The 21,349-nt window shown below is 30.6% G+C and overlaps 1 protein-coding gene across 1 annotated transcript; it reads right to left on the reverse strand.

The window, feature by feature from the left end:
- Window positions 1-1,641: 1,641 nt before the first annotated feature.
- Window positions 1,642-20,807, reverse strand: LOC139528116 (protein phosphatase PTC7 homolog). Its single transcript, XM_071323945.1, has 6 exons — window positions 20,412-20,807; window positions 18,272-18,451; window positions 6,849-7,047; window positions 5,622-5,745; window positions 4,622-4,751; window positions 1,642-3,822 (listed from the first exon to the last, which is right to left on the reverse strand). The coding sequence occupies exons 1-6, from the start codon at window positions 20,635-20,637 to the stop codon at window positions 3,758-3,760; spliced, it is 924 nt and encodes a 307-aa protein (XP_071180046.1). The 5' UTR covers window positions 20,638-20,807; the 3' UTR covers window positions 1,642-3,757.
- Between the last annotated feature and the right edge of the window lie 542 nt (window positions 20,808-21,349).

Here is a 21,349-nt window from a genome sequence, read left to right on the forward strand (position 1 = left end):
TAATTGATACTTAGATGCAGGTAAGTGAATTCGTGATGGAATTTTATACAGGATGAATTCAAATGAAATGCTTTTAAATGACTTGTTAAGATCTACATTAAAAATAAACTGAATGATATCAACATCAACAAATTTTAATCAAGCTTTATTCCACAAAGGAGTTTTAGTCTTTTTGAAACTTATAATATAAACTTCTGTTTTTCTCAATTAAAGGTTACAAAATTTAACAAAGCTACAGCTGCTGATCATGATATTAAGGAATGTTCTCTTAGGGCTATTCCATTAAAATATATGTGGGTTGGTAGGAAAGGAAGTCTAATTATTGAATGTGGGTCCTGGGTCTTTTTTAGTACGCTTCTATTACCTTTAAGCAAAAAAGTTCTTGGTTTGAGGTATACTTTGAAAGTCCCTTCCTACCCTCCCAAATACATTTTAAGCCTTTATATAAAACTTAACTGAAAAGTAAACAATAACATGCAACTGGACATAAAATTTGTATCTTACTTTTAAAGACATAGAGAAACTTTACAACCTAATTGAAAAAAAAAATATTCACTTGTTTTCAGAATTATGTTTTACACTTTGACTACAAACATTACACAAACACTTGGGATAATGGCACACACTTTCTTAGTACACAAAATTTCACACAACATTCAAGAAAACACAGGCAAACAGAAAAAAATGTATCCTATTTACAATACAAATTTATTTTCAACAGAACTTTTACAGTGGTAGACTTAAAAAACCCTTCAGATCCTTCCTGAAGTGTTAAATTTGTATACAGATCTACATGTTATAGTTCCATGCAAAAAGTAATAAAAAAACAGTGAGATCACCCTTTTATATACCAGCTATGTATATCTTAATTACACACATTCACAAACAAAAATGAAAAAAAATGTGTCCAGCCTCTACAGAAATATCACATTCGAAATAAGAAATATTATCTAGAAGAATAAGAATAAATTAACATATGAAAAATCTAACTTTTTAAAACTCAACACATTATTTCATACATTATTAGTTGATTTATAATATATTACCTATATTTACAAAATGTGCAATAATCAATACAAAATTTGCAACTAATTAATTTCTAGGCCACTCTTCTAAGATAAAATTAACTTTCTCAAATTTTCTAAACTGAAATATGTACAGCTACTTAAAAATATTTACAATATAAATTCATTATGAAATGGATTTTAATGTATTCAAAAATGGAATTTGACATGCAGAATAAAAAAAAACACACACAAGTGAAAACAATCTATACCCGAAGATTTTAATTTTCTATACACAGTAAACGAATACATGAAGGATAAACAAACAGTACACAATACAACATAAATATTAGTTTTTATCCCTTGAATTATAGTAAATTTATGCGAACTTTTTTTATTTTAATCAATGAATACAAGTTTATTACTTTCCATAAAAGATGACAAATTTGACCCTTCTATCTAAAACTATCTCTACATTTTAATTATAGCTAAAACTTTATGGTTAACCACTAGAAGGTTTCAAAAACATATTTATAAGTGCAAAAAATATAACAGTTGTTAAATAATTTGGTTAACCACTACTTTCTGAATGTGAAACAAGAACTATTATTATTAAAGGTTTTTTTTAAAACTGGTGAACTGAATTTAACACTTGTGACATGATATATATCAGTATTGATGCACAAAAAACAATTGTAGATATAGTCTATTATTTTTTCTGCTTTTTTTCTCATATTTTCTTATTTTCTTTTTCATTATTATTCATTTGTTATTCTTTTTTGTTCAGAATGTCATTGAATGTGAGACAAAAGATATAAGTATTATAGTGTTTTAAAACGGGTGACCTAAAGTAAACACTGTGAACTGTAATATATTATCAGAATTGATGCACAAAAATTAAATGCAGATATAATCTATTATTTTTTCTACTCTTTATTATTATTTTTTCTCATATTTTCTTTTTTTTTAATTTTTTTATATTATTTTCTTTTTTGTTCTTAATGTGAGACAAAAGCTATAAGTATTATAGTTTTTTTTAAACTGGTGACCTGAAATAAACACTGTGAACTGTAAATATAAGAATTGATGCACAAAAATCAAATGCACAAATAGTCTTTTATTTTTTTTCTTATTTTTTTTTTATTTTTCGTATATTCTTTTTTTACATTTTTTTTTCTTTTCTTTTTCTTCTCTATTTTTTTTTTAGTATTTTGAGGTTTTAGAACACTACGAAATATGGTAAGAATCAGTGTTATCAGTTAACCCCATTTTATACCCTGGTGAAGATATGATTACAACATGAATATTCAAACAAGATATAAACTGGAATTGTAAATTCCCTGAGATCACTATCTATCAATTAAAGCAAAATTCTGGATTGTATATACAAATAAAAGGGGGAGAGGGGTGAAGGTCAATGGGACAGCAACCCAATGACACAAATAATCAAAAGACGTCTACAGCAACATAAAATCTTAAACAACATATATCTAAACAAAATATCAAGCTTTTAATTTTCCTGGGTCACAAAAAAAATTAAACAGAAACTATCAAAACATGTTAAATTTTTTGTTACAAATAAAAATTGATTTTTAAAGACAAAAAAAAATTGATGCAACTAAGTTCACAGCAAACTCTTCATATCCCTGACTATAATTCCATCAAATAAGAAACTTTTGGAGCATTAAAAATAATCAGTCCAGAGACTGTATATATCATTATCATGAGAAAAGCATGCTGCAATTCATATTGCCATTTGGATTCATATTGTTTTGCTGCCTCAATTTTTTTCATTGTTAGAATATTAATTTGTTTCTGAGTATTAACAATTTGATAGTCAAATAAAAATTGAGGTAATCCTATGAAAAATTTAGTTTTGGCTTTTAGGGCTTAGTGCTGTTCAGAGTTCAAATATCCTAGTTCTTAATATCTAAATAATATCAGTATAGAAAATGAAGTTTCACTACAGTAAGGGATACAATAATGTTCCCATTAAATTTTACTGTACAAGGCTTTTTTAAGGTAAAGTTCAAATAGAACAAGTATTTGATAATTGTACACAAAAAGAAAATGTAATAAAATATGGTAGTACAAAATTTACAACAATTAAAGCAAAAATCAAAATAAAAGAGCAACAAAATATGACATAATTACAGGTAATACAATCTACAAAGATCTTTATATATATATATATTCTATTAATAAAGACGAGAAATATGAAAGACATGATTTATTGTAATAGCACCCCACTCTCTACCAACTATCTACTATGCAACAATCCACACAGTAATATATGCAATTAGATTGCTATTATACATCACTGAAAACAACAAATATCTGTTTCGGCTACTGCCACAATTAATTGGCACTGTTCATTTGCAGTAAACTCTCTGGTCTTGAAAACATTAAAACATGTAAGGATTATGATCATTGTTTTAATAATCGAGTTTCCAGTCTTTGGCATTAGTTTCTTAAAAACTTAGAAATTTATCATCTAACAAAAAAATCTTGAAAGGAAAAAAATCTTTCTGTGCCAATCCTTTGGGAAATTGTTGCATATTGTCTGTCAGATGATGAATAGTTGAAATAGCTCTTTGAAAAAAATCTTTCTGTGACAATTCCTTGCGAATTGTTGCATATTTTCTTGATGACAGACTTAAGCAGCTCCTAGACCAAAATCTTTCTGCCGCAATCAGTAAATTGTTGCATATTGTCTTCATGATGACAGATTTACACAGATACTAGGACAAGTATTATATACTGTCAGAAAAACTGGTAATTTTGGCTATAACTACAGTGATATCGTCTGGTTTCCCCCCTGTAATAAAAAAATAATAGTACATTATATAGGGAGATTGTAAATTGGGCTATTTTTCTATTTAAATGAATGTGAGAAGGTAGGTAGGAACTTCCAATATCCCTAAATCATACACTTTCTTTTGAGTAATTGTGAATATGGATATATAAAAAAAAAAAAAAAAAAAAGACACACAACCAATCAGCTGCAACCAATGTTTGACATTTTATAATCACCTTCCAGATTAAATTGAAATATCAGTGTATGTTCTTTAACAGTAATTAATACATGTAAAATTGAGAATGGAAATGGGGGCTTTGTTAAAGAGACAACAACCCAACTATAGAGCAGACAACAGCAGAAGGCCACTAATGTACTAACGTTTGAATGGTTTTACACTTAGTAGTAATTTTGGGGCCCTTTATAGCTTGTTGTTCAGTGTGAGCCAAGGCTCCTTGTTGAAGGCTGTACATATGACCTATAATGGTTTACTTTTTTTAAATTGTTATTTGGATGGAGAGTTGTCTTATTGGCACTCACACCACATCTTCCTATACCTAATATCATAATTCTTCATCTTACTTCTAACTTATACAAATGTTATAATTGCTAATATACCTATTCAACATAAGCTAGTTTATACATTGTAATAATAAATTTCTAATTTTTTTTAATATGTTCCACCACTGCTTTTTTTTAACATGGACTACTGGGCCAATGCAAATTTCCATACCTGGAAACATACATGTGACAACCAATATATTCAATTAAAACATGTAAAAATAATATCTGGTTAATTTATCTTAACATTTCAACTTACCAATAAAGTCTATTCCCATGTCAATGGCTGATAAAGCAAATGGTGATAGATAGTTTTCATCAAAAGACAACAAATGTGCTTCTTCTGCTATACAACTGGCAGTCTGCTGAACACTTTCTGGTTGAGGGTCCTGTAATAATACAATACCATTATGAACATTATTGTGATATAGTGTAATTAGGACTTTATAACGGTGACTAGGTGCAGGGCCAAATAATCTTAATAAAAATGAGATCCCCAATGCATTTCCACTTCAAATCAAATCATTGACTTATCTATAAATGGTTCCCCTTATACACACCTTATCACAAACTTTAACATGAAAGTACACAAAAAATACAAAAACAATAGAGTTTGACTTACAGGGTGGAGTCATATAATCTTCATAGAAGAGAAATGTGCCAATGTTTATACATGTACTTACCAAATACCATGCATTTATCAAAAGAGATTCCCCTTAAATGACCTAACAACAAACTTAAACAAATTATTGGCACTGCCTCCTATGCTGCATTCAAAATCGAAGTCTTCCACTATTACTTCTTCAAGGCAAGACAAAAGATTTCAAATTGGGTTTTGATAAGTTCATTGACATTTCTATCTCCTTTTAAATTTTCTAAAACTAGAAAATAAACATGGCAATAATATAGCCAAATTAAGTTTTGTTCGGAAAGCTTTGGTAATTTGGCATTAGTAATAATTAAACTACATTAAAAACACTGTTTCTTTCCTTTTTGTGTAGTTTTCTTGGTGGGCATGTCCTGATTTTGTGTCATGGAAGGGACCTTTGTTTTTCTATAATCATGTTAACAGTTGTTTTTCACTAGAAACTCGATTAACTTTCTGTGTTCGTAGATTATTTAGATAATAGAAATGTCAACTTCTATTCAACAAGCTAAGGTTCTTCCATTTTCATTTTTCTATTAAATACTTTTATGAGTTAATTTTCATCGAGCATGTTTAGAAATAGGATGTAAATAGTACATTTGTACAAACCAACCTGTAATTGTGAAATATGCCGTAACAACATATCTTCTGATAAATTGTCAAACAAGCCATCAGTTCCCAACATGATTACGTCCCCTTCTTCTACAGGAAATGATGAACTGTCTGCCATACTTGGACTGAAAATGATGACAATGAAATATTTTCATCAAATATAAAATGCAAAAGCTGATAGTCTACATACTTGATGTTACATGTTTAATGTTTGTCCAAAACTGACTGAACAAATTACATGAATAAAAGAAGATAACATGTATTCACCAATGAGGCAGCAAGTTTAACCAAAATACACTATCAAACAAAAGTAAGATATTAAGAGATCAACACTAGGTCTACCATTAATTATGAATTTTCTGTACCCTAATAACCCTATACAAAATTCTCATTGCCAAGAATTGTAAGTATATATACACTGTAAACCAACTTATTGTCACACATCCTATATTTCCACTTAAATTCTATCAAGCCGCAATAGGCTATTTGCCAATTCCCGTAATTGACCCTGTAATTAGAGATCCCTTTTTTAGTTGTCTCCCTTATGAGGGACATCAATTTTATCTGAGCGTAATGTGAGTAATCTTTAAGGTTTGAAAATCTTTTAATTACATTATTTGTTGTTAAGCTATATACTTTTGACATCACAAATTAGTTTTCATGAGAAATAAGTTAAACTGCCGATACATCACTTTCAATTCATCATGCATTGCATTGGCAAAGGCTAATTTTTACCAGTATGGAACCAGTCCAAGATTGACAAAGGGAAGTAATTTGTTTAAAAAAAGTGTAATTAAATTAAATTGGCAATTGGTAAATGGAATATTTCTGGGCTATTTATTTTCACTATCTTCTCGTTTTTTAGATGTATCTATAAAACATGTATCAGTCTGCACCAATTTCTAGTTCAAAAGACCAATATTCCAGCATGTTCTTATGTGTCTATACAAATCATTTCAAATGCTTACTATTAAGTCCAAATAAATGTTTAATAGTCTTGGGCATCAGACTAGTGTCAAATGGTGCAGACTTATGTACAAGGAAACATCCAAGTTTCATGTATTTGTGATGATTTAAATTTATGTCATAAAATCAATGGTTAACAGTAAGACTACCAAAGATCTAACACTTGCATCCAATTACTTGTTTAACAGATTAAAGAATTACTAATTCAGAGACTGCAACTACAGTACTTTAATTAAAAGAGTGCCATCTATACTACACATACCTGTCACTCAAGACAAGACCTTGTTGACTGGGAGGGGCTACAGCCAGCTGGAATGGAGTATTAAAATAATGCTGCTGCTCCTCTGATCGATGGACTATTTCTCCATCACGTATAATAAGGAAACCACTGTCGCCTAGGTTTGCTGAATACACCCTTCTCTCTTCACGATTTAAGGCAACTATACAGGCTGTACTGCTACCTGCAATTTAAAAGTTCAAAATTGAACATAAATATGTTTAACCCTGTTCCATTATGATTCAGTCACATTGGTTGTTGTCTGCTACTCTATATTATGTTTGTTTTTGTTCACATGTATTTAGCTTTCTTGTTTGATTTGTGAGGCCTCGGTGGCCCAGTGATCTCAGTAGTTACTACTGTAATCACTAGCTAGTCAACACTGGGGTTGTGAGTTTGATCCCCACTCATGCAGGTGCACCTCAATCTTTTTGACTAGGATTGTCAGTTTTCCTATCGAAGGTCAGTAGGTTTCTCCAGACACTCTCAGGCTTCCTCTACCAATGAAAACTGGCCGCCATAAAATAGCCCAAAAGCAGTGCTTAAAAGTGGCGTTAAAACACCAAAAAGCAATTGTTTGGTTCTTTTTTATATTTACCACTCATTGATGAAGGCTGTATGCATGGTAGCCTGTACTTTATTTTCACTACAGTTGTTTTTTCTATGGAAATTGTTCTAATTGGCAATTATACCACATCTTCTTACTTTAATATATTGGACGGTTCATAATTTTCTTTGGTAAAACTTGATCACAGATTAATTGATACATGATTTACCAAACTTTCAACAACAAAATGAAACATGTAAACACCTAGGCCTGCTTTCTATAATTTATCATCTTTTTATACATCTAAAGATAATGTATGGCATGTACATTTTCATGTGATAAGCCTAAACTTTTAATAGATAAGGGTAGCAACAGGTACAAAATAAACTTGTTTAAATTAATTATGGCTTAAAAAAAATTTACATGATTAATTTCCTGCGGTTATCTTAAATTCATGTACGGTAATATTACTCAATTTACCTGTTTAACAAACTTTATTTTTGAGTAAAAACATTCAAATTCTATACAATAATGCACTTTTTTAAGCAAAACATTACAATGAGGGCCTTTGTTGTAATTTTGGGGTATATGAGAGAAGACTTTATCATGTTTATTGTTTCTCTTTTCATTAAGTTGTGTGCTATATGCATTTCCATTCTTTTCTCTTTGTCTCTTTCACACATTCCCCATTTCCATTCTCAATTTCATTTTCAATAAGACAATTAGGTTAACATTAAGCATAAGAAGGATAATTTCTGGTAATTTTTCTGTGCTTTCATCAAATGTTAGAAAATCTTCTGGTATAATGGAAAGACTGTAAAAATAATTATTACAGTAACTTTGCATTGGATGTAAAGACAGATCATGATTTTGATGTTAAAACATGTAAAATAAAATTGATACCTTAACATTTGAAATTAGTCTGATAATATCACATGTACACCTCTGTATAAAACAATGTGTGCTGTCAAGACATTGTTCAAAAAGTTGAGTAAAAAAAAATAAGAATGCAATCTAAGTATGTCTGCACCCACTATTTTAAAGGATTTTAAAATTTAGTTTATAATTTCCAAATAATATTTACTATCTTCAAAATCATGAAAAACAACTTATTGTAGAGAAACACTATTTGTTCGACCTTTAAACAGTCAGGATCCTACTTCGTCAAAACTATCTCCCCATTACGCCAGTTCATTTTCACAATCGTAGAAACGGAAGCCATTGTAGGGATGACGCGCTACCAATTTTGCTCTTGGAAACCGATAAATTTATCCATATTGCACTATTACGATCCTTATATGTCAGTTGTATTTTTAAAGACAAATGTATCAACTAGCTAATGAGCATCAGTTAATAATCTTGTCTGCATTGATTCAACTTAAAACTATTGTCTGATCGGTTGTCAGGTGGAATTTTCGAAAATTCATAAACATTTAAAAAAATTCTAAATAAATATTTCGTGGAAGGGCAGACTAGATTTTTTTAGTGTATGAAGACTATAAACTCTAGTTATCACACACAAAAAATTGGAATTTTTCGAAGATATGCATTTTCATCATCCAACTTGAAAGACTGTCGTCAAGTACTTTCAGTAAAAAAATAGCTATTCGAACACACCTTCTCTGTTTTTGTGACTCATTAGATAGGTATTTCACTTGACCTATATATTTCATCTTTTAGTACTGTGATTTTTTTGTGTTATAACGTCAACCTGTAGCTTTAATGTATAAAAATGATAGAATTTGAAGCGAGACGATGTATGAAATATTCTTGCTTTGTACGATATCAAGACAAAATACTCAACTCAAACACGCCCTAACATAAAACGGTGCACTCATTTTCTCTTTTCGATACAATTGTTACCCATTTTTGGAATTTTTTCTTCAGTCACATAATGGAAGGGCAGACATGAAAATTACTGAAGTAATAGATTGATATGGTTTCCGTCCGTGGTAATTTTTTCAAAAAAATCGGAGGTTATGCATTTTTGTCATCCAACTTGAAAGATACCCATGTCGGCGACTTGATATCTAATTGTTCTGCTTAACTATGAACTAGATAAATTGAAAACTTATGCAAATGGTGTTTTTAAAATAAAACACCTCGTAATTGAGAAGAAAATTGCAATTTTGTTTGTTTCTATTAACTTTTAAAAAATTTGTCACTATAGTAAACAATACAGTAAACATTTATCGCCTTCTCTAACAAAGAGCTTCGATTCTTTTGTTCTATTTCAACCTGGTTTCCGACTGTAAAACATATATTAATGTTTGAATTTTTTTTATTAACACACATAATTCTCTGCTACCAACTTTAACTCTATCACCCCTCCATCATGTCCATGTAATTAGGAGAATGTTAAGCCACCTATAATTACATATGTATTCAATACACCAGTATGTACTAGTGTTGATGTTAATTACAGTCATAGAGGTAATGTATTACATTGAATTATATAGTATTGTATAAGGTCTCAGATGTGTTTCTAACTTCACCACACCGATAAATAGGATTACTTCACTCAGCCAGACGATGTTAAACAATGTACATTGATTTTCAGACTACGATCATAGCTTATGAAAGATTTAAAGGGAAACGTAGAAGTCATCTCAATAGTCCACTGTCTTCTGACTTATTATCATAAAGCTTACGAAACATTTAAAGGGACACCTACAGTCATCTCTGTCCACTGTCTTCAGACTAATGATTAAGGCCTATTATTAAAAATTACTTTCTATCAAAACTATTGTGTTTCAGTCCTTTAACTCTATTACTGGTAAATGTAATAGGGGGAAGGTATCTGACGGCATTGGCAACACAGCAATTTTCAAGTCTTGGATGCTGGGTGTTTTTTTCGTGTGATCCAACTGTGTTTTCAAATTCTATTTTGTTTCTTCACAAATTCTACCTTCACAAACTCCTGTAAAAAATGCAGTCTTCAAATCTTACTACTTATCAACCCCACAGTGCCTACATGTACATACCAATTTAGTTAATTTGTGAATTAAAATGTATATTAATTGTACAGTGCCATAGTAAATTATGTTAATTTTGGTTAAATAAATGAAGACCTGACCACACATTCATTACATTTCAATTAACATTGATTAAGTTCTGTTTGTGGTTGAATGACAACAAAAACAATTGACATTAAAATGTGATTTCATTATAGATTGTGATAAAAAGATCAAATTTGTAACAGTCAATCATACAATCAGGGGAAAAAATACACAGAGCATCACAGCAAACTTTCAAGTCCACAAGCCAGACGCTCATCTTTTGGTAAATTTTAGATTCTGTTAGCTTGTAGAGGCAGCAATGGGCAGAAAAATAGAATGCTGGCCAAGGTCAAATGTGTTCCTTGATTGATATGCAAACAGACCTCTATTGTAGCAAGAACAGCTTACACTTCTACAGATTCTACAGAACCAAAAATCATTCAATGTTTTGAATGGTCATTTTACTCAATTTTAAGTTTTCTGTGTAATGTTTTATTTATAAAGAAGATTTTTCCAATCATCTTTTTTTCATTTTACCAACGGAATGTCAGTCTTTCTTAAACTAGTGAGTTTTTTTACTGAAAGCATTTAGTATTGCAATTTCAGGTAAATCTGCATACAATAACATGTTTATGAATTGGATATTGAAATTTGAGTTCTAATCATTGCGATTCTTTCCCAGATTTATTATTCACATTATGAAAACCTTTTAATAATTTTTGAATGAACAGAACTTTTTGGTACATTTACGCACCTTGGTAAGCTCTAAGATAAGATCTCTCTTATATAATTGTACATATATAATGAAGTAACTGTTCCAAATGTATATATATATATATATATATGCTACCGACATGTCTCAAATGTTACATGTACATGTATTTACATGTTATATGATGTAATTTTCTCATCAATTCCAACAATTCTCACACCTTATAATGACATATATTCGTTTAAACAAAATAAAACTCATTCAAAATATGCAAAACAAGTAAAGTGAGGATAATTAATATATATGTGAAATTTAATCTATCAAAATAAATAACATTCCAAATGATATCCAAGGAATTTCATCTGGACTTGACATAGTCACTTCTTTTTGGTGTCTTTAATTTTGTTGTCAAAGTACATCTTCACTAGAGAATCAAGCTATAGATTATGTAGAAAAACATATACAAATACACAAAGGGTAGTGTTTGGTAGGAATCAGAAGGCATTGGAATTGGTAACTTTTTCATTATAAGCATGATAAGTGATAACATGGATAACGTCGGAAATCTAAGACAAAACATTAGACTTGGTTGCTGATTGAAGCAAGTTTCTGAAACTAACCAGATGTTAAAAAACATCACAAATTAGATTTAATCTACAGTCTTAAATGCATCAGATATTTGTCATATCTATTCATCTCTTCATGAAATTTTGCAGGCATTGTAGCTATAGATACAATACTTAAGGGGATGTATTTATTTTACATGTATTTTTAAAAATGTGAAAAGGGTAGGGAACTCAATGTCTCAGTTCTCACCTCTACCACAAAATTGGCAAAGTGGTAGTCCCTATCTAACAAATGACGTATTTCAATTTTAACATTTAACCAGCACAAAAAGTACAGTAGTTTTGCCATCTTCAAAAAATAAGATAGTCGAAACACTTGTATAGAAATCATCCTCAACTTGTATTTAAAACTGGAAGTTGACCTCTAGAAGTCTTCAGTTAAATTTGTTGTTCGGTTGCTATCTCAAAAAAGGTACATGTAATTATGTATATCCCCAAATAGGAGAGGCTACATATATAATATTTCACATAATGCATATGAATATAAGATGTGGTATGAATGCCAATGCATGGCCGTAGCGCAGGTCTAAATCAACTGAGGCAAATATTCGACCAATTTTTAAGTCATTGGTTTGACCTAACGGGGTTCCAACCCACGACCTACCACACAAGAATCAATGGAACACGCTAGCATACAACCAGACTGAGACAATGCTGATCATAATCAGAAAAAGAAACACGAAAAAAATATTATCAAACAATACCAAAAATATATTTCATACTTTTATTTAAGATAAATAAAATCATAAATTGCCTTATACCTTAAAGACTTCCATAGAAATGACGCTTCATGATTCTGTTCAAATTAATTATAAATAATTATTATATTTTTGGTCAATGAATTATTTTATCGATTAGCATTTGTTGTTCAGTGAGTTGATACTGTAAACATTGGTAACTTATAGTGTTATCGATTCAAAAATAAACCAAGAAAAGTAATAAGCCAGCATACTTATAGGGGGTGTTTATACTCACGAGTTACCTTTTTCATCTTTTTTTTTCTTTAAAGAACCCGTCTTCAACCAGTTTTGTAACGGCATTAAGATTTGTTTCAATTTTTTTATTTTGATTTGTATTCAGAACACTTATTTTTTTAGCGTCACCGCTATGGTAAAAGCTGCAATTGCTGCTGCAGATAGGACACACTGTATGTAGTGTGCCGGTAGATAATTTGAAACTCGAATATTGATAATGTAAAATACATAATTGAAGAAAAAAAATGACACTTCTTAAGTTTGGTCGTCGTTCAAAAGTGAGGCATTTGCCTCATTTGCCTCCATTATGCTACGACCCTGCAATGTATATTAACAATTGTTTTCATGTCCTTAACGTCTTATATAGAAAATGAACATAAACAGTAAACTGAGGATTTATTTAGCTCAAGGTTATATGAATGTTATCTGTTAGGTACAGTACATCTAATTTAACTACAATGTTATTAAAAGGTCCTTCAAATGTCCCTGAGATGCAAATAATCCTAAACTTCTTCTACAAGTTCAATAGCCCAAAGGTAACATTACCGATCATTGCCAACAATAAATTAACTATTAAATTTAAATCCTTACATCAGATCATGCAGATATTTATATTTCTTAAATTCTTATATCAACGTAAGCTTATCATATAATAGTTCATAACACATTTATTTTTATAAATATCTATATGATGCCAAAAGTTTATTTTGTAGAGCTGTATAGTTCACGGAACATGAACAAAATTAAAAGGTTGAAAATATAAATAAAAACCCTGGTCATTAAATTTAAATCTACATCACTACACTTCTGGCAGCCTGACAGATACAGTAATGGAAATGTTGTAATGATAGGTAAATTTGCCAAAAAAAAGCATCTTTATAAAATTTTATATCTTTTTTTATTTACAACATCTATCAAATAATACCTTCCGTCAGTAATTTATAATTCAATACTGCAATACTTTAGATTTTAAATATGACAATATCATCACTTTTCATAAATTCATCATGTGTGAAGTAAGAGGTAAACAGTTTAAATAACTGTATGTAGTTGTAATACAAAAGACCACTTTCGAGTTTGTCCATCACCCGAAAAAAATCGTCAATTGTGCGCTCCTTTATGACGTCATTTACCAGATCTGCAGATAGAGGGAATCGCCTGTTTCCTACACTATTAACGTTCACCAAGCGTCTTTGCGATCGTCAACATGCAGGATAAACTAGAAATAATGGTTGTTCTGTAGATACTTACTCACAATTCCCTAATGACAGCAGTGTTGATGGTCAATCATGTTTATTCAATTTGCTGAATAATTGGTACAATATTGCATTATAATTTTTCAACCACTCGCTCAACATTGGAACAGAAGTGACGATGCCCCTAAACGCACGAATGACGTTCACTAAAACCAAAGTTTTTGACAGAAATGCATTGAACTCCAACATTGTCGAAAGTTGTCTATTAACCATTTTCTTAACCTACATGTACCAATTTATAAATTGTCCAATAAGTTTTTTGTACACAAATAGAATGAAACTGACTATTTATAAATTAGTGCTTTTTAGCATGTTTAGACTCGCATAGAAATTGAGAAATTTACATTTGTATATTAAACATCATTTGAACATTTAGGAAACTAGCTATCTCACAAATAATATCTCCTATAAAATTCCCACAAGGTGAGTACAAGTAGTCCACAATCATGGAATTCTATATGTAACTAAAGAATTTGGATAATCTTAGTTAGAACAAATATAACACATATTTGAGTAGCCAACTATAAAATGGATTACCATATTATATCAAATACTTAATGTACAATGTACTAGTGACCTTACAGCCCATTATAGATTAATCAAATAAATATTCTTCATACAGGTACATGTATGACATTATAATGTATATATATGTACAGACACTAAAAGCATGAGGTTATCTTCATTGATCTTCCTGTTCTTTGATCTTATAAAAAAATGTCTGATGTAATAAAGTCCACATTATAGGGCACATCAAGTGAAGACATGCATGTATTTTAGATTCTCAGTGTATATATGTATCTGAAATTATCTACCATTCACAGGATTTATGAAAATTTAAAATGTATTTAAAAACACCTTTACAACTTTTCAACACCATCATTTTCTATTAGTAAAAATTTCACCAATTCAAGTATAGAAACTTTTAAAGAAAATAATCACTTAAAATTACAATTAGTTGAATGTCTTGAAAAAAAAAATCCTTGATTTTAGCATGTTTATTAGCACACAAACTTACTCAGTGACCACAATATTCTTTATAAATGTATTTAGGTACCTTGAAATAAAGGCTAATTTGCAGGTTTTAGCAGAAAAAATGATGGAAAGCACATTTGAAGAACTTCTTGCTTTGACATTTCCTTTCTCACCGGCATTTAAATTTCAAAACTGGAAAACTCTAGGATTCATTAAATTTTCTGTAAAGCATACACCTTATTACCATGACAACTTAATTGTGAGAGCCATTTTAGAATTGTTTTATTCCTGTTTTGTTATACATGTATACAATGATGTACATGTCATGTACTATTCTACATTGTTCTAAGGCCACGTTTTTTTAATTTGTTGGTTTACGGATTTTCCCCTTGAAAAAGTCGGATCGGTCGGTCGGGAAAAAAAAAGAAAAAAATATCTTTCAAGACAGAAAAATAAATATATATTTCACCTTTCTAACAATATGTTTGTTATGCTATTTTGTCATCATTTCTTAAATTTTAGTTCAATGAAATATTATTGCTCACCTATAAAAAATATCGCATGACATTGTCTAATAATTTCCCGTAAAAAAGTGGTTGCACGGACAAAGACGAAATTAAATCGTCATTTCACAAACAAGGAAAACAGATTCGCGTAGCTCTTAATCAATTCCAGAAAACTTGGTGAATAACGATCTTCAAGCACGAAAACTGATAAAGAAAAAAAAATGTAAAAACGTCGTACGAAAATAAGTTTTAACACATGTGTCAAAAACGTAATAGACTCGTCCACCGGAAAAACGAAAAATATCGGGTTAATCTGTTGTCATGCATTCCCGTTTTTTTTATCCAAATGGACGATATTTTTTATTATGTATGAAACAATAAAATTCCAAATGATAAGTTAATATTCAGTACTTTAACTTGATGTCTTCCACCTGTCCACATTTAGACAAGTCTATTTCTATGAGATGATGCATCTTACGGACTGATGATAAATTAGGGAAACGAACTTATTGTGTAATTAGTTTTAAACACAGGTTTCGTTTCGCAAAATTATTTGCACAAACGACATTTCAAGGTCAGTTATAATTGATTCGTCTATTTTTAGAATCGTAGACTGGAAGTTTTATTTTTTCACAACAGAAAGTGTTATCAATTTTGTTAGTGATTAAAGCATTTCATTTCATAAAAAACGAATATTTTAATTATTTTTCAGGGATAATGCATTTGTTAGGGTCGGCGGGAATAAAAAAGCATGAAAAGTCAATTTTATTTTTATTCTGGAAATCGGCAAAATCGGGTCGGCGGATCCATAAACCAACAAATTAAAAAATCCTGGCCTAATGCAATTTGTATGTAACAATTTTTTTCATTGGCTAAAAGTTGCCGTCAAATCCACAGTTGACCAGGCGTAACTAAGGAGGAACAACCATTTTGAAATGATTGAATCAACAAAAGTCGATTACTATTATATAATTGAAAATAAAACAACACCTACCTCGAATTCGCTGTTTTAATGTTATTTTATCCGAATTTGAAGCCAGTGTTTTCCTTTTTTCACTAAGGTAAGGTGGGTGTTTTAAAAAAATAACTTGCAACCGGGTGGTTTTTTTTTTTAATGTCCAACCTTTTTTAATTTACTGTGGGTGCACGTGGGGGTCACAGAAATAAAGATTAGTATAATATTCACATTTAATGGAGTTGAACAAACATAAATAGAAGTAGTAATATTAATTGTCAAATATTCTTTGATTTTATTTTTTCAAAAATTTATCTCTTTTATCTCTTCTTTCATTTACAATTTTATGCATCAGCATGGATTTAAGGCCTTTCGATCCAGGTTTCTGTCCTGTTTCTTGCTTTTGTGCCGTATTTTTGGCACACAGAACAGTAGTATCCTTCCTCTGTGACTATAAGTCATTTGAAGTCTTGCCCATATTTGTCTTCACTTGCGTGTCTTATCCGTTGTTTGGTTGATTTTTGTTCAATTTCCACAACTTCAACATTACTATCAATTTTATTTAACTTATTTGGTCTAGTATTTTCTTTATCATCATCGTCATCTGCCTTTCTTATCCCCCGATTGATTAATGAAAACATTGAAATTTGACGATTGGACGCCATCTTTGTCAATGAAAACAAGGCGGGATTAGTATTCAAATTTTAACGGTACGGAACCGAAAAAAATCCGGATTTTGAAAAAAAAGCCGATCACCTCCTAAAGTCGAAAGGTGGTCGGCTTTCAAAAGAAGGTGGTCGGCACACCCGGCTTAAATGCCGAATGGAAAACACTGGAAGCATACAAGTAACGTAATAACCTCCAGTTTGTAAGTTTTCATTTGTATGACGTCACGTTTACCCATGACGTCTTTGCGTCAAAATCATTCATGAAGTTTCGCAGATTTTTTTTATTTGTCAAATTTAGACATTTTTCCAAGTTTTATCGTATTATTTCTTTTTGAAATGCATTAGAATCGGAATAACAGTACTGTAGTTAAAGAGTTGCCACCATCAATTTTGATTTGACGGTGGCACCTCTTCAACTACAGTACTGTTATTCCTTAAATGCTGTATTTTCCTTTTCTTTAATTAAAGTACAATTTAACCTCACTGTAACATAAGATATGTGTGCTGATGCATTATTAAATAAACTGTTATCACAGAGATATGTCTCGCCTTTTTGGAATTTTGATTATGCAAATGTTGAAATCCAAATAGCAATACTTTAACATCTTACACAAGATATGAAAATATCCAAAGTCAATGAACCATGACTGAGTAACATGGCTAAACAATCTCCATGTAAATGAGATGTGCCAATGCTTGTACAACTGCATACCAAATACCATCATGACCATTGACTTATCATAAGTTGTTCCCAAATCTAAATACAAACATAAACTATTAAACTATATAGAAAAGTTTCAAAGTCAATAAGACATGTAAGAGGGGGTGAGGCTATATAATCTCCATGGAAACGATAATTGCAAATGTCAATAAATTTGCATACTAAATATCATTGACTTAACATTAGCAGTTCATCTTAAACCTTATCACGAACTAATACATTGTTGACGCCGCCGTCACCGGAAACAGCATACCTACGTCTCGCTTTTTTACTCCGTCAAGGCAAGACAAAAACCATCAATTAATCAACCCACACTAAATCTGACAGAATATACAGTCTGAAGATGGCAGAACTAAAGGTATGTTCTTTGGTGAATTCAGCCATGTCTGTTATTATTTTTTGTTAATCATTTGTTAATTCATGTAATTGATAAGTATTATTCAAAACAAGTGAAAGAAAGATAACAAACCAATTAATGGAGTCTTTTGTTCCAGTAATTCCTGGTAACTAGCTTCTATAACTTTGACGGGAGAGCTTAAATTTAACCGATCTTCTACCACAACACGTTCACATATATTCATTAATGTTCTAGGAAATGCTGCAGGATCTATACCATAATTCCTCCAGCCACCAACACCGTCAGCAACACCTAGTAAAGAAGAAAAAAAAATATAGTGTTCTATAAATAGAATTGATAGAGGCAGGCCTGGCATGGTACTACACAGCTGAAAAAATTACAAAAAAATAATTCGAATTTTTCATGATTCAAAAAATAGATAGTCAGCTGAATGCTGTCTCTGGGTGCATGATTTTCTTGCTGTGTTAAAGACCCATTGGTGGCCTTCTGCTGTATTTTTACTCTTTGGTCTGATTGTTGTGTCTTTGACACATTCCCCATTTCCATTCTCAATTTTATTGTAGTGACCAGACATACTGTTTAGCAGGTTATTTTCGCGGGGTGTAAATTTTCACTTATTTTCAGGGATAGAACAAAATCTCAAAAATAAATTACGACAATTTATAACTACATGAAATGGTATTGATAAAAGTTTTGAATCTGCCAAAATAATAACAGCCAAAATATTTCTAATACCTTTTTCTACACAAATCACGAAATTTTACACCCGTGTATCCTACATGTACATGAATATGCATCTTACACTTTAACAGCAATGGTTTTTAACCATGTTAACTGTTTTTATCAACATAAAAAAAATGTTAACATTCTTTAACATACAAGTACACCTAAATTAATAGAAATTTAAAACATTAATCCTGTAATTTGATTTATTGCCTTTCCAAGGAATATAGGCAAATATACCCTGTGAACAAAAACGAAGAATAGAATGGTAATAATTGTAGAAATCAGGACACTTTAGTATAAATTTAATTGTAATTTGGGCTTCACCAGAGATATAGGCTCACATTCCCTGTCAGTGCCCTTTACCTCTTAGAAGCTCATGAGATTTAAACACTACAGGGCATATAAACCCACATACAGTGTCAAGATCCAGAAGAGCATAAATGAATTATAATACTTTTCTATATTTGTATAATTTAATATAAAGAAATATAAACATAATTTATATCATGTTAATTTTTCTCCTGTATCATATTTCATATACAGTTGTATTTATTTAAACAGTCATCATGGTCATTGACCATTTTAACAAGATGATGGTTCCAGCTGTTTGTTTCCATGTGATTTTAATTACACAACGATGACATTATTATAACCATGATATTAAACTGAAGGAAACTTTTGGTACTATAAATACATTTGTACATGTACAAAGTATGTGTCTTGAATCTAGTGATCTTGTTAATCGGTCAGATCTTTCATTTGTCTATGCCTCAGCCCAAAGGTGTCAGTTTTCAGAAAACCTTTTAACCCAAAATACATATTTTTTTTCCTTTATAAAGATTGAATGCTGTTTACCTAATGCTCCATGACAGCTTTTTCATATACATACATGTATATTCAGGTCAAAAACAAATTAAATTCCTGAAGTGAAATTGTATAAATTTCTAATGAGAGAAAATGACATACAAATGTACATCTCAAAAGTATAAACTTTAATATCTATATCATATGTCTACAATGGTCTATAAAACCAAATAAAATAAAGTGTTCATGTAAGATCTATCAGTTCCCTGATTAAAATCCAATCATCAGCAATAAGCAGTTCTTGGAAACCATGGTACTGGGAAATGGATTGTTGTATTCATGATGTAAAAAAGTGATACCGTTAGATCAATCTTGACTTAGGTTTTTAAAGAATCAAGTTACATCAGTTCACCCGAGGTCGATCAGCATAGTTTTCCTGTAATATGAAGTCATTGAACAATCCTCAAAAACAGATCTTTTTGTGATGTAATGAAATTAACATTGCAACATAATAAATTGTGCAAATTTTGAAAGTCGTCTACACAATAATAAAGGACAAGTGATCAGATTCCCAAATAGGTATCAAGTTAATTAATAGATCTTTTTTTTAATTTTTTTATTTTACCTTGTCAGAACGAAATGTAAACAAAGATTTTTTTATATGACCTTGTCAGGATGCTCAAATGTAAACAATGAACTTGCACTTCAGTGTAAAGCTTACCTATAACATCATAACTTGTATTTTTAGCTACGAAATATGCGTCGTCACCAAAAGACCAGTTTTTAAAATTAGGTGTTTTAGAAACTGACTTTGAAAAGCCAGAACAGCCAGTCACAAATTGCACAGGTCCTTTCACTTTTGCACGAGGTTTGAGTTGAAACTCATTATGAATTCCGGAGACAATCGCACGGGACAGCAGTCGCCATCCCAGTGCAAGTGATTGCATGACACGATAGTCTTCACTTTTACAAAAGTTTTTGTCAAGAATATCACTCCGAGTTGGACTAAAATCACATGGCAAAGTTTAACTCCAGCTGACTCCTTTCATCTTTGTTTAGACCTTGACGTCACGTGTGACCTGGTTGACATTGTAAAGAAGGGAGATAATTTGTAAACACAAATTCTACGGAACGCCCATTTATCAAAATGAAAGCAACAGTAAGGGTTACACTAGTGACAGGACGATGGCCCTCATAGTGACATGCCATCTAGGACGGTTGATCGGATGAGATATAAATAGTCAGACCTTTTTTTAATGTAAGATAAGATAAGATAAGATAACTTTATTAGCACTAACACATTGACAATAAATGGTTATGGCAACAAATTAAAGACTAACTACAATAACATATATATACAATGAAGGAGTGACAGTGGATAATTATGAGAGAAATATATAAAAAAATAAATGAGAAGCATATACATTATTACAAAAATCAAGTATCTTTTAATAATGAGTTTCTCACCAACAAGCATTCATTTAAATAGTTGACAACAATTTTTAATATTGTTTGGGAATTACTATTTAGAATTGATATAAGTAAGTTATATGATAAGGAAGAAAATTTGTTGTTCAATAGAACATTATTTAATTTTTTAATAAGGTTATCTCTCACATATTTATAGGAGGAACATTTTAAAAGAAAGTGAAGTTCATC

Source organism: Mytilus edulis, chromosome 6, assembly GCF_963676685.1.
Source record: "Mytilus edulis chromosome 6, xbMytEdul2.2, whole genome shotgun sequence".
In the NCBI taxonomy this organism is placed as follows: domain Eukaryota; kingdom Metazoa; phylum Mollusca; class Bivalvia; order Mytilida; family Mytilidae; genus Mytilus; species Mytilus edulis.

Coding starts and splice junctions, on each gene's coding strand:
- LOC139528116 (XM_071323945.1), bottom strand. CDS start 20,637: ATGCAATCACTTGCACTGGGATGGCGACTGCTGTCCCGTGCGATTGTC. Junction 7,048..18,271: donor ACAAAAGACTCCATTAATTG/GTTTGTTATCTT, acceptor TTTAAATTGCAG/GTAGCAGTACAGCCTGTATA. Junction 5,746..6,848: donor GGTCTTGTCTTGAGTGACAG/GTATGTGTAGTA, acceptor CATCATTTTCAG/TCCAAGTATGGCAGACAGTT.